The sequence below is a fragment of the Mobula hypostoma genome, chromosome 7 (genome assembly GCF_963921235.1).
Source record: "Mobula hypostoma chromosome 7, sMobHyp1.1, whole genome shotgun sequence".
Lineage (NCBI taxonomy): Eukaryota > Metazoa > Chordata > Chondrichthyes > Myliobatiformes > Myliobatidae > Mobula > Mobula hypostoma.
Window position 1 is genome coordinate 45,536,696 of NC_086103.1, and position 12,908 is coordinate 45,549,603.

A 12,908-nucleotide genomic window follows, 5' to 3' on the forward strand; every position below is an offset into this window, starting at 1 on the left:
GCTTCAGCAAATCTGTAGAGATTTATAATTGGATATATGGGGACCAAGGTCTCCCAGACACCATCTGTTCACTCCCTGATAACTATCAACAATCCTGCAAAATGGAAGTATTAATTTTGTCCCTCAGATAGTAAGATTTAATGTGAAGATATCCCTGGCAAACATGCAAATTACTGTTTGGTGAGTGTCTAAGAAACGTCATCTGCGGTAATCAGAACGGAGTACTACAAGTGACATTCACAGTGTGAGGAAAAGTTACACATAGTACAGATGGCAGCAAGCAGTACAATTCTGCTGTGAAACAGAGTAACTACTCCTCTGTAACATTCAGATAGGAGACCGTTACCAGTAAACATGAACCTTCGGATATTGGTGACAATAAAAATTATCCCCAGCTCCTACCCGCAAAAGTAATTTTGAGTTTAAAACTATTATCCTGCATTAATTAAAAACCCTCACCACATTCATGTTGAATATAAATGATTTAGATAAGAATGTGCATAGCATGGCTCGTAAGTTTGCAGATGGCACTACTTATTGGCACATGGAAGAGGTATCAGAAATTAGTGTTATCTTGATCAGCTAGTTAAATGGGTTAAGGAATGGCAAATGTTCAATTTACAGAAGTGTGAAGTATTGCATTTTGGAAATCAAACCAGGGAGGGGCTTTTACAGTGAACGATGGGGCTCTGGAGAGTGTTGTAGAACAGAGGAATCCAGGATTAGAAGTACATAATTCCTTGAAAATGGTGTCACATGTAGGACAGGGTGGTAATGAGGACGTTTGGCATGATGACCTTCATCGATCAGGGTATTGAGTTTAGGAGTTGGGATGTAATGTTGTTGCGGCCACACCTAGAGTATTGTGTACAGTTTTGGTTACCCTCGGATTGGAAATATGTCGTTAAGATGACTTGGACTTTATTCCTTGGAGCTAACAAGACTGAGGAGTGAACTTATGGAAGAGTATAAAATTGTGATGGGCATAGAGAAGATGACTGCACACAGTCTTTTCCCAGGTGAAAGGGGAAACTTTAAAAGGCTCCTGAGGAGCAACTTTTTCATGCAGAGAGTGATGCATATGTAGAACAAGCTGCCAGAGGAAATAGTTGAGGCAGGTACAAGAATAACAGTTAAAAGACATTTGGACAGGTACACGGATAAGAAAGATTTACAGGGAGATGGATCAAACCTTCGCCAAATAGTACTAGCTCAGATGGACGTCCTAGTCGGCTCAGTTGAGTTGGGTTCAAGTGCCTATTTCTATATTGTATTACTTGACTCTATGATGATAACTAGAAGCAGTGGAATTTCTAATCTTGAAACTGTTGTTGTGACTTGTACCATTATAGATATTACCTAGAAATATATGGAATTGTTCATGTGTCATGAATCTCAGCAAAAAGACTTATTATGATGAAGTTGTAATTTAAACAACACACACAACATGCTGGAAGAACTCAGCAGGCCAGGCAGCATCTATGGAAAAGAGTGCAGGCGACATTTTGAGCCTGCAGATTTCTTCCAGCATTTTGTGTGAGTTGCTTGGTTTCCCAGCAGCTGCAGATTTTCTCTTGACTGAAGTTGTAATTTAACTAAGGTTTGTGCATGCCTCTGTACAAAGTGATGCTTCTGATTTCTTCTAACCTTAGATGCACTGCAGACTAGTTGCATTGGGAGGGGATCCAATCTTTAAGATTTCATGCCATCCCTGTTGCATACTAAGATTAAGCTTTTATGCTATTAACAAAACCTCAAAGTTGTACGTTAACTTCGCTTCAGATTGACAGTTTGTCTGGGTTTTATTATGGAAGTGATGTTCTATAGGATTTCTGTTTTGATGTGAATACATGCAAATAATCATACTCATGATTTATATGGTATGTGCAGAATGTATTGCCCAATTGATATGTTTCCTTTCAGAATGTGTTTTTGGCCATCATTAATGATACCTATTCTGAAGTCAAGGATGATAAAACATTACAAAAAATAGATTTTGATATTTATGATGTGGCCAGAAAGGTAGGAAATTAATCATAATCTCAATTATTCAAAATAGGTGCTCGTTTATTTGTTATTTATGGTGTATTTTCTGTTACATATTTCATTTGAAGGCTTTCTTTAGAGTGATAAGTGTGGAAACGGGCCACTCAGCTGACCCTATCCATGCAGACCTGTGGGCATACCTGTACTAATTTCACTTCCAGCACTTGACCCATAACCTACTCTGTATATTCAATCCAAGTTCTCATCTAGACATTTCTTACATACTGTCAGTGACTTTGATTCGACCACTCTCTCAGGCTATGTATTCCAGTTACTCTACTCTCCAGGTTAGAAAGATCCCCCCCTCCCCCACAAATCTTTTCTAAATTTCACCCCTTACCCTAATCTATATCCTCTAGTTATATCTACCTCTGTTATCCAAAAATATTTCCTCCAGTCTACCTATTGCTCTGGATAAATTATCTATGTTCATTACCTTTGGTTCCTGCACATTCCAACAACGTCCACATTTCAAAAATCACTAATTAGTCATTAGTTTCTTTGCATATTCTGAACTTGTAAAGACACGAAGAAAAATGAATGCTACTGTATCTTAAATATTTCTCCATTTGATTGGGCCATGATTTGATAACTTATGTATGTCAACTTATATGTATTATGTTTCTTAATAGTCATTTGCTCCATCCTATAACATGATTTCCCATAGAGAAAGCTACATCTGATCCTAAGGAGCTGTCATTGTGTTGATAAGAAAATGAATAGGGTTTAAAATATTCTAGCTGTTTGTGAAGATCTGCAGAGGCAGAATAAAAATCACACAAAGCAGTTTCTCATCTGTAAAAGTAATAATTTTTCAAGCTTAGGCGTTCTTCCGCAAACCTGTAAGTAACATTATTCTTGGTGAGTATTAAACAGTTCTAGGACCCAATATGAAGGTTACAAAAAAGGGCAAAAGAGCTGGGATAATCTTGAAAAAAGTAAAGCAAAACACTAGAAGCAAATTTGATCTTATTTTCCTCATTTGCTCTTTGAGCAGTGACAAAAATAGCAAGAATATTCATCACAGTAAGGGTTTCCCCTTTCCTTGTTGCATTTATTCCAACACTGGGGTAGAAGCAAAAATGAACAGTTTAAATAATAACTTAATACATAAGGGTATAGTTTAATTGGTCCATTTTTGTTTATAGGAGTGAATTTGATAAAGAAAATAGATTATGTTTATAATGGAATAATGTGTGCATTCTGTAATCATGATACAAGCTTAAATTCTAAAGGATTCAAGTTATTTCTAATTTGAAAATTAACTTTAATAGATTATTTTGTAATGTTAATTACAGGGTTACAATAGTCTTCTTATTAAATTAAATCTAAAAAATCTACGAACCAAAGCTCATCAATCGCCTGGCTACAAAGATGGCGGAGGAAGCCAAACAGCCCTACAGCATGATCTTGAGAGGTACTAAACATTTCTATCCACATACAAGAAAGTCAGAGAAAGAATAAGTACAATTAAATTGCAGACTTGAATATCAAAGTCAAATATAGCACAAAATAATTTGAAGTTGCTCCAGTTCAAGTACCACAGATTTGCAAGAATTTTTGAAAACCTTTACTGAAGAAAATCCAGTGGACTTTCTAAGCAGCTCTGAGGAAATAACCAGACCATTATTTAAAAGGGTAAATAGATATAAATTGCCCCAGCATAATAAAATTGCCTGTTATGTTTGCCCCTGCTAGTGCATTTTCCAGGGCTTTGAAGTCAGATCTAATATGCATATTTAATTGAAGATAATATTTAAAGGAATTTGGTTGCTTTTTTTGATTGATGAATTACATGAAAATAATCATTTGTTCTGTCTCTTTCCTTAGCAATTTTTTTTTGTTTCTAACTTGGAAGATTAGAGTTCAAAGTCCAATTATAATGCTACAATACACTGATGATGAATTTACATAGGGACACCAGTTTTTAAATTAAAAATGCTTCATGTGCATCAACAATTGTTTACAGTTTTGGAATGGCTGTTTTGTAAAACATGCCAAAAGGTCTGACATATCTGGTTAATCTTTTCTGTCAGATTCTGGTGTGTGATTTTGACATTCTGCATAAAATACTGAGTGGATTTTGTAACTAGGAACTCTTTAACAAAATCACTGGCAGTAAAAATAGTTATCACTGAAGTCTGCTATTTTCCATATCTTACAACAGAAATTTCAGTTTACTTTCCACCAATAAGTGAAAGTGATGAATGGCAGCCAAAATGCAGGTCATTGTCAGATAATAGACTTGCCAGGGAGCCCAAGTTGCTGCTGTAGCAAAAATATTTTTAGCTGCAAAATAACCATTGATCATGAACGTTCAAGGGCCTCGAAATGGCAAAGGGTTTAATACTTGCTCCCTTGCTTTGTGTGATAAATGTTAATAAATGAGTGAGGTGTTTTCAAACTTCAAGATCATACAAGAATTGATTATTTGTTGGCAGAAAATTAGAAAGCTTTAGATAGCAGGACAATGTAGATGGTCCAGTCTGTTATGCAGAAAACAGGCAAATGAAATTTATATCAACGTAATGTAAGTTAGTATATTTTAAAAGGTGCAATAAAGAAAGGGAAGACACAATAAATGAGAGGATGTTCAGTGTTGTGAAGGAACAAAGGGACCTTGTGATATACATCTAAAGGTCTTTGGACATAAAGGACATAAAGATACGGAAGGGGCTGGCGTGGAGAGCAATGAACGACATGTAGGAAGTTTGGAAGTCGAACCTGACCAGAGGGCTTAAAAAGAGGATCTTCATAGCAGTCATAGAGTCCATTCTCACGTATGGATGCGAGACATGGACACTCACCAAGACTATGCGGAAGTCTCTAGATGGTTGCTATACACGAATGCTCCGGATGGCTCTTCACGTGAGTTGGCAACAGCACATGACGAACGTCGAGCTCTATGATGACCTACCAATGCTCACCACTAAAATCGAGGTGAGTAGACTGCAACTAGCGGGGCACTGTTTACGCCACCCCGAGCTACCTGCCAGCCTAGTCATCATATGAGAGCCCAAGCATGGGAGGATGAACCCTGGGCGCCTTCCCAAGACTATGGTCAACACGCTCTTAGAAGACAGTGGCGTGGCTAATGTAGATGAACTGAACACACTGATGAGGGTTAGGGAGAAGTGGAGAGTCTGTCATCGTGCCCGATGCTGGCCCCCTAGGCCTGAGTCGATGTAGTAATAGTAGTAGTCTTTGGAAGTAACACAGTAGGTCAATAAGGAAGCTAAACATGCATATGACAAACAACAGGAATTCTGCAGATGCTGGAAATTCAAGCAACACACATCAAAGTTGCTGGTGAACACAGCAGGCCAGGCAGCATCTCTAGGAAGAGGTACAGTCGACCTTTCGGGCCGAGACCCTTCGTCAGGACTAACTGAAAGAAGAGATAGTAAGAGTTCTTTCAGTTAGTCCTGACGAAGGGTTTCGGCCTGAAACGTCGACTGCACCTCTTCCTAGAGATGCTGCCTGGCCTGCTGCGTTCACCAGCAACTTTGATGTGTGTTGCTTAAACATGCATATGGATGTTTTTCGTTATTAGCCAAGAATGACTATGGAGTAGACAGGTAAGTATATATCATTAGTTAGCTCACAGCTTTATTACTAGATTGAGTCCTGGGAAGACGTGATTGCACTGGAGAGGGTGCAGAGAAGAGATTAAAAATTTTACCAAGACTGAAAAATTGTAGCTATGAGTAAAGTGGTTAAGTGAGACTGATTACTTTGGAACAGAGGAGGTTGTCATGTAGAGAACTATGAGGAGCCTTAAAGGGATAGAATGTTCATGTTCCCTGTAGCAAAAGGGTAAAAATTAGTGTTCTTAGATTTAGTTATTGTTTTAATTTAAAAGAAACCAGAGAGGCAAGTTTATCAACTGGAGGGTGGTCTGTATATAGGGAGAACTACCAGAGGAAGCGTTTGAAGCAGGTATGTTAACAATGTCAAAAAGGTACTTGGACAGACGTATGGGTAAGAAGGGTAGATATGTGGTCCAGGTGTGGGCAAATGGGACTAGCTTAAATGGGCATCTTGGTCCGCATGGACTGGTTGGTTAATAGTTGCGTAATTATTATGAAGTACTGGCTTTGTAATCTTATGGCAAACACAAAACAGCAACAGGCCAGATATTTCTCATTATAAGAATTGCACAGTAAACACTTTGTGATACAGGGTAACAAAATATACAGTGCCTTGAAAAAGTATTCAACCCCAACCCTTTGTTCACATAAATGAGTATTACAACCAGGGAACAATTTAACTGAGAATTTTTACTTGTGAATCACATGCCCCTTTTCCACAGTAGAGACAAAAAAAAGGGAAAATTGTAAAGCATGAAAAACTAAAAATTCAAAAATTAAAATGTCAGTAGTTCAAATGCACTCATCCCCCTTTGTTCAGTATTGTTACCAAGTGCAAAACCAGGCTCAGAAGGAATTGTACATGTAATGTGACTACCAAATGTCTTGTTTTCTTCATGAGAAGACAATGTTCCAAAACAGAATGCAACTAATGCTACATTGTAAACTAGAATTTTGACATAAATGATTCCAGTATAATTTTTAATTTATTGCATAATAAAATATTATTTGCCTAATAAATTGTAAAATATATATGTTTTTAAAAGTCAGTGAAGAAATCACTAATACAAGGTGAATTATCCTTCACTAATTCTTGTAGGAATGAAGATGAAGAGCTTGATCTTACAGAATCTAAAAAGGTGAGATATGACATTTATGAAGAATGAATGGGACAAGTTATCTAAGTGAACGTGTATGCAAAGAAGATTTGTAGTAATTATCAAAAAGTGTCCTGATTTTGATCGAATATAGGATATATAAGATTATGAAAGAATATAAACTCATATGTTTATAGATTTTAACTGTCCTCATGTGATGCAAGAATAATGATGAATTAATTCCTATAAAAATCTCAATGAATACTTGATGATGCAAATGCTGCAGTTACTGGAAATCAGAAATAAAAACAGAAAAAATAGGGGAAAATACCCATGAAGTATTCTGAGCAGTAGCAAGAGAAAATATTGCAATGTCTCATTAAGGAATAATTCTTTGAACTTATTAAGGGGAACTTATGAACAAATCTCACTGTTCAAAAATTTAATAATTAAGTTTGTTTCCAATCAGACACACCTATTTATATAAATTTGGTTATTAATCAGACTGTTCTAATTTAACTGCATAATCTATGAAATGAGCACTTCCATAAAATGGAATTTACAAAAAAAAGTTCTTACATTTGTAATATATACAACCATCACAACTACATCAGGCAACTAGGTTGTAAGTAAAACCAACTATGTATATTTGAAAATAATTCAGTAAGCCTCAATAAATTCTGTTGATCACATACAGCTCCTGCTCATTTCTTAACACTTTATGTAGCTAATACAAATAAAATTTCTAACCAAAGTGGTTAATTTTGTAATTCTCAACAATCCACTCTTGTCTTTGAGCAGAGGATACATCATCGACAAAAGATTTCAAATCAATATTACTACAGAGAACCTGAGCAAGAGCCCACTAATCCTCGCAATCCCATAAAGAAATCCGAAAGACGAGTTACTGCTAAAGAAAACTTGTGAGTTTTAAAATTATTTTCTGCATAGGTGTTAAGTCAAGGAATATCTTCTGCGAAGTACCAATTTCAAAGCTTTATTATTCTTCGATAGGATCACGAGTCAAAGATCAACTTTATTCACCATACACATTTACTAGTATAAAAATTTTCAGTATGTTGGTTTGGACATTACATGCAACAAAAATGACAACATTCAATAATTATAAAGAATAAAGAATTATATAAAAAGTAAAATTAGAGGTTAAAGTATGGATATGGAATAGAATATGCATAAATACCAATATGTATTTACAATGTAAACAATATTATAAAAAGTGGTTTGAAGTGTTTAAAGTGCAGAGGGGTGGGGTTGGCTAACTAGAATGGTTGATCAGATTAAATGCTCGGGAGCAGAAATGTTTAAGGTGGCGTGAAGTTTTTGTTCTAATAGCCTTCTGGTGCTTTCCAGAGGGGGGGCTTTTGGAAAAGGCAGTTTGTAGGTTGGGTAGTATCTGAAATGATTTTATACTGCTCCTTCTTAGTCCTGGACGCGTACAAGTCCTGCAGTGAAAACCATTGTGCCTATGAAATTTTCTGAGCCAGAAGGCAAAAAATGAAAGACTCCAAAGAACATGAAAATGCTGGAAATGTCTATGATGCATGCTGTATAATAACAAGATAAATAAAAATGATGATATTAGAGAAATTAATGGAACTGAAAGCCAACTTACCTTAGCACCTGATGACTTGCATCCTGTCATTTTATAGAAGCTGAGTATGGAAATTCTGGGTGGACTAGTGTCATAGTGCATATCATAGATACATCTGTCCACATTGGCTCTTCACGAGAGCAAATTCTATCAGATCTCTTCTCTCTAAAGAAGACGGCATAAGCCTCTCCAAACTATCCTCAGAACTATTGCCTCTTATTCGAGTAACTATTCTCATAATTATTTTCCTGACCTTCCCTAAACTTTGAACTTGCCTATATAAAGAGATAACCAGAATTGGATATAATCCTTGACCTGAATGTTATATAAAGTATCAGAATGACTTCCCTGCTTCCATTGATGAAGCCATAAATTGTGCATGTCTTATTAATTGCTTTCACAAACTGTCAGCTACTTTTAATACTTTGTGTATGCGTACTTCCAAGTAACTCTGTTCCTGCATTCCTTTTAGACCAGTTTGTTTCTTCTGTATCATCTCTCCTTGTCTCTAATGGAATTTTCCTCCCATTCTTACTGAAGGGTAGAGCAAAAACTGAAAAATGTGTGAGTTATTTTCAGAAATAACCTCAAATTCACCAGTTACTACAACACTTATTTTACCAAACTATTTAACTTATTAAAATATGAATATTCCATATTTAAAGATTTTAACTTATTATGCACTTTGCTTTAGTATTTTGTAGGGCTGCAAAAATACGAGGACATACAATTTATAAGGCAGATACAGTTAGAGAAAGACATGTACAATCAAATTAAAAAATAGGATAATTGTTATGTGAACAATACAGTGGGGTCAGAGAGATGTTATAGTACAAGATTCCTATATTGTTAAATATTGTATTGGTATTGTTATTGGTTTATTACTGTCACATACTGAAGTACAGTGAAAAACTTGTCTTGCACACTGTTCATACAGACCAAATCACTATATAGTGTGATTACAATGCAGAATTTAAAAAGTGTAACAGCTACAAAGAAAGTGCAGTGCAGGTAAAAAGCAAAATCATAACTGGATAGATTTTGAAGTCAACAGTCCCTCTTATACTAGGCCCCAGTAATTAGGGAATAATTTAATAGTCTTATGACAGCAACGTACCTCCATGGCAGCTGTCCTCAAGCCTAGTGGTATGTGCTTTCAGCCGCCTTTGTATCTCCTGCCCAGTGGGAGAGGCAAGAAGATAGAATGTTTGGGATGGGTGTAGTCTTTGATTATCCTGACTGCTTCACTGAAGTAGCAAGAAGTATGGACATGGAGGAGAGGTTAGATCCCCTGATGTATGAGCTGTGTCCTTAGCTCTGTAGTTTGTGGATACACAAGGTTTAATCTTTTTATGTAACTTTCTTTTAGTCTTATTATGCGTATAAATCAACTGGAAGAGAGAATGAATGATATGTCATCTCAAATTGACTGGATTATGGAGAAGCTTGAGAAGCAAACATCTGGGCAGAGTGGAAACCAGGCACCATCCCATGTTGCAAAGGTCAGAAGATAACATTACAGTTTGTTGTCATTTTAGAGTACTGTTTCTCTTAAATTCTACCACAGCAGTATATATAAGGAGATATTGCCTCTTGTTATATATTATTCATGGATGAGAGAGGGCAGGTGAAAGAAGTATGTATAGGAGAACACTTTGGATCTTGTTTTCATAATTTCATTAATTTCAAAATAATTATGGAGGAGAATAGGAATGGTTCTTGGGTTGAAATTCTAAATTAGACAAAAGTCATTTTTGATGGCATCAAGAGAGATCTAGCAGATGTGGATTGGAATAGATTGTTTTCAGGCAAAGGGGTACATGGTAAGTAGATGCCTTTAAAAATGAAATACTGAGAGTACAGAATTTTTAAGTTCCTATTAGAATACAAACCAAATCTAAAGGGTTTAGGGAACTTCTGTCTTTAAGGTATATTGAGGAACTGGTTAAGATGAAGAAGGAGGCACATATTGTATCAGGTGTAGGCAGTTAGGATCAAATGGGTTGAGGAGTATAAAAATAAATCATGCAAGAGAACACTTAATTCAGGAGGGCTAAATGAGGAAATGAAGTTGCTCTTGAGACAAGGTGAAAGAGCAACCCAAGGACTTCTATAGATATGTTCAGAGCAAAAGGATAGCAAGGGACAAAATTGATCCTCTTAAAGATCAGTGAGGTCATCAATACATGGAGCCAAAAGAGATTAGGGAGATCTTGAATTACTTTTTTTGCATCTGTATTTACACAGGACACAAAAGGCAAAACCTTTTTCACCCAGAGCGTGGTGGATATATGGAATGCTCTGCCCCAGAAGGCTGTGGAGGCCAAGTCTCTGGATGCTTTCAAAAAAGAGATGGATAGAGCTCTTAAAGATAGCAGAATCAAAGGTTATGGGGATAAGGCAGGAACTGGATACTGATAGTGGATGATCAGCCATGATCACAGTGAATGGCCATGCTGGCTTGAAGGGCCAAATGGCCTACTCCTGCACCTATCGTCTATTGTCTATTGTCTATAAAAGAGTACTTAGGTCAGATTACAGAAGAGGAGGTGCTTACTGACTTCAGGCAAATTAGGGTAGCTTTTTGAGGAGGTTACAAGGAAGGTTGTTGAAGGAAAGGCTGTTGATGTTGTCTACATGGACTTTAGCAGGGTCTTTGACAAAGTCCCGCAAGGGAAGCTGATCAAGAAGTTTAGGTTCCTTGGTATTCAGGGTGAAGTAGTAAATTGGATTTGGCATTGGCTTAACAGAAGATGACAAGGGGTGGTAGTAGTTGGTTGTGTCTCTGACTGGAGATCTGTGATTAGTGTTGTGCTGCAGGGATCAGTGCTGACTCCACTGTTGTTTGTCATTTATATCAACAATCTGGATGATAATGTAGTAAACTCAAATAGCAAATTTGGGGGTGACACCAAAATTGGAGGTATAGTGAACAGCAAAGAAGGTTATCAAAGTTCACAATGTGATCTGGACTAGCTGGAAAAATGAGCAGAAAAATGACAAATGGAATTTGATGCAGTCAAGTGTGAGGTGTTGCATTTTGGGAGGACAGGCCAGAGTAGAAATTAAACAGTGAATGGTAGAGCACTGAGGAGTGCAGTAGAATAAAGTGATCTGTGAATACATATTCATAATTCCTTGATAGATTGATAGAGTTGTAAAGAGAGCTATTGGCACATTGGCACATTGGCCTTCACAAATCAGAGCACCAAATCAGAGCATTCATAAGTCAGGTCCCAACATACTATACCACTGCCACACTATGATAAGGACTACAAATCGTTCCTTTCCGAGACAGCATTTAGGCAAGTTGGATCATTTGGTTGTACTCTTTACCTGCATATAGTCAGAGCCTAAAGAGCAAGGCTCCAGAAGTCAAGACAACTAAGAGGTGGCCACGGGAAGCAGACAAGTGGTTACAGGGTTGCCTTGAGTCAATGGACTGGGCCGTGTTCAAGAACTCATCTGAGGATCTGAATAACTACACCAGGGTCATTACAGATTGATGATGAGTATGTCCCCATGAAATTGTTCAGGGTTTTCCCCAATCAGAAGCCCTGGATGAACAATGAAATCCAGAACCTGTTGAGAGCCATATCAGAGGCATTCAAGTCTGGACATCAACAATGCTACAAGAGGTGCTGGTAAGATCTCCAGAAAGCCACCTCTCAGGCGAAGTGGAGATTCTGGACTAGACTGGAATCAACAAGGGATGCCTGACAGCTATGGCTAAGTTTGAATGCCATCACCTCCTACAATCTTATGATGTAGGGGACAGCAGAGCTTTGCTTCCAGATGAGCTCAATGCCTTCGATGCTCGCTTTGATCACCAGAATAGGGACAAACCATCACGCACCTCCATGTCTCCCAAAGATCCTTTGATCTCAGTATCTGAAAATGACATGCGGTCTGCCTTCAAGAGAGGGAATCCAAGGAAAGCATCTGGTCTGGCCGAGTACTGAAGATCTGTGTTGACCAACTGACTGGTGTATTCATGGATATCTTCAATCTCTCGCTCTGGCAGTATGTGGTACCCACCTGCTTCAAGCAGGCTTCAATCGTACCAGTGCCCTTGAACAGCAGTACCAGTACCAATCGTACCAGTGCCCTTGCCCTTTAACCTGTCCAAGTGACTATCGCCCAGAGGCTCTTACAGCCACAGTAATGAAGTGTTTTGAGATGCTGGTGTTGCAGCATATCAGCTTCTGTCTGAGTCGTGACTTGGATCTGCTCCAATTTGTCTACCAAAGCAACAGGTCTACAACAGATGCTATCTCGTTGGCTCTTCACACAACCCTGGAAAATCTGGACAGCAAAGATGCATACACCAGGATGCTCTTTATCAGCTACAGCTTGGCATTTAACGCCATCACCTCCTCAAAACTAATCAGTAAACTCCAAGACCTAGGCCTCAGTACACCCTTGTGCAATTGGACCCTGGATTTCCTCACTTGTAGACCTCAGTCAATTCAGATTGGCAAAAATATCTCCTCCACAATCTCCATCAGCACAGGAGCACCTCAGGGATGTGTACTTAGCCCCAGCTCCACTCACTATTTTGCT

The 12,908-nt window shown here is 37.8% G+C and overlaps 1 protein-coding gene across 1 annotated transcript in view; it reads left to right on the forward strand.

The window, feature by feature from the left end:
* The window catches only part of LOC134349896 (polycystin-2-like protein 2), a 54,506-nt gene extending 44,647 nt beyond the window's left edge, over positions 1–9,859 (forward strand). The window contains exons 9-13 of the mRNA XM_063054858.1: positions 1,924–2,022; positions 3,345–3,463; positions 6,736–6,775; positions 7,535–7,656; positions 9,715–9,859. Of these exons, the coding sequence (XP_062910928.1) occupies positions 1,924–2,022; positions 3,345–3,463; positions 6,736–6,775; positions 7,535–7,656; positions 9,715–9,859 (525 nt within the window). The remainder of the gene's footprint in view (positions 1–1,923; positions 2,023–3,344; positions 3,464–6,735; positions 6,776–7,534; positions 7,657–9,714) is intronic.
* Positions 9,860–12,908: the final 3,049 nt, after the last annotated feature.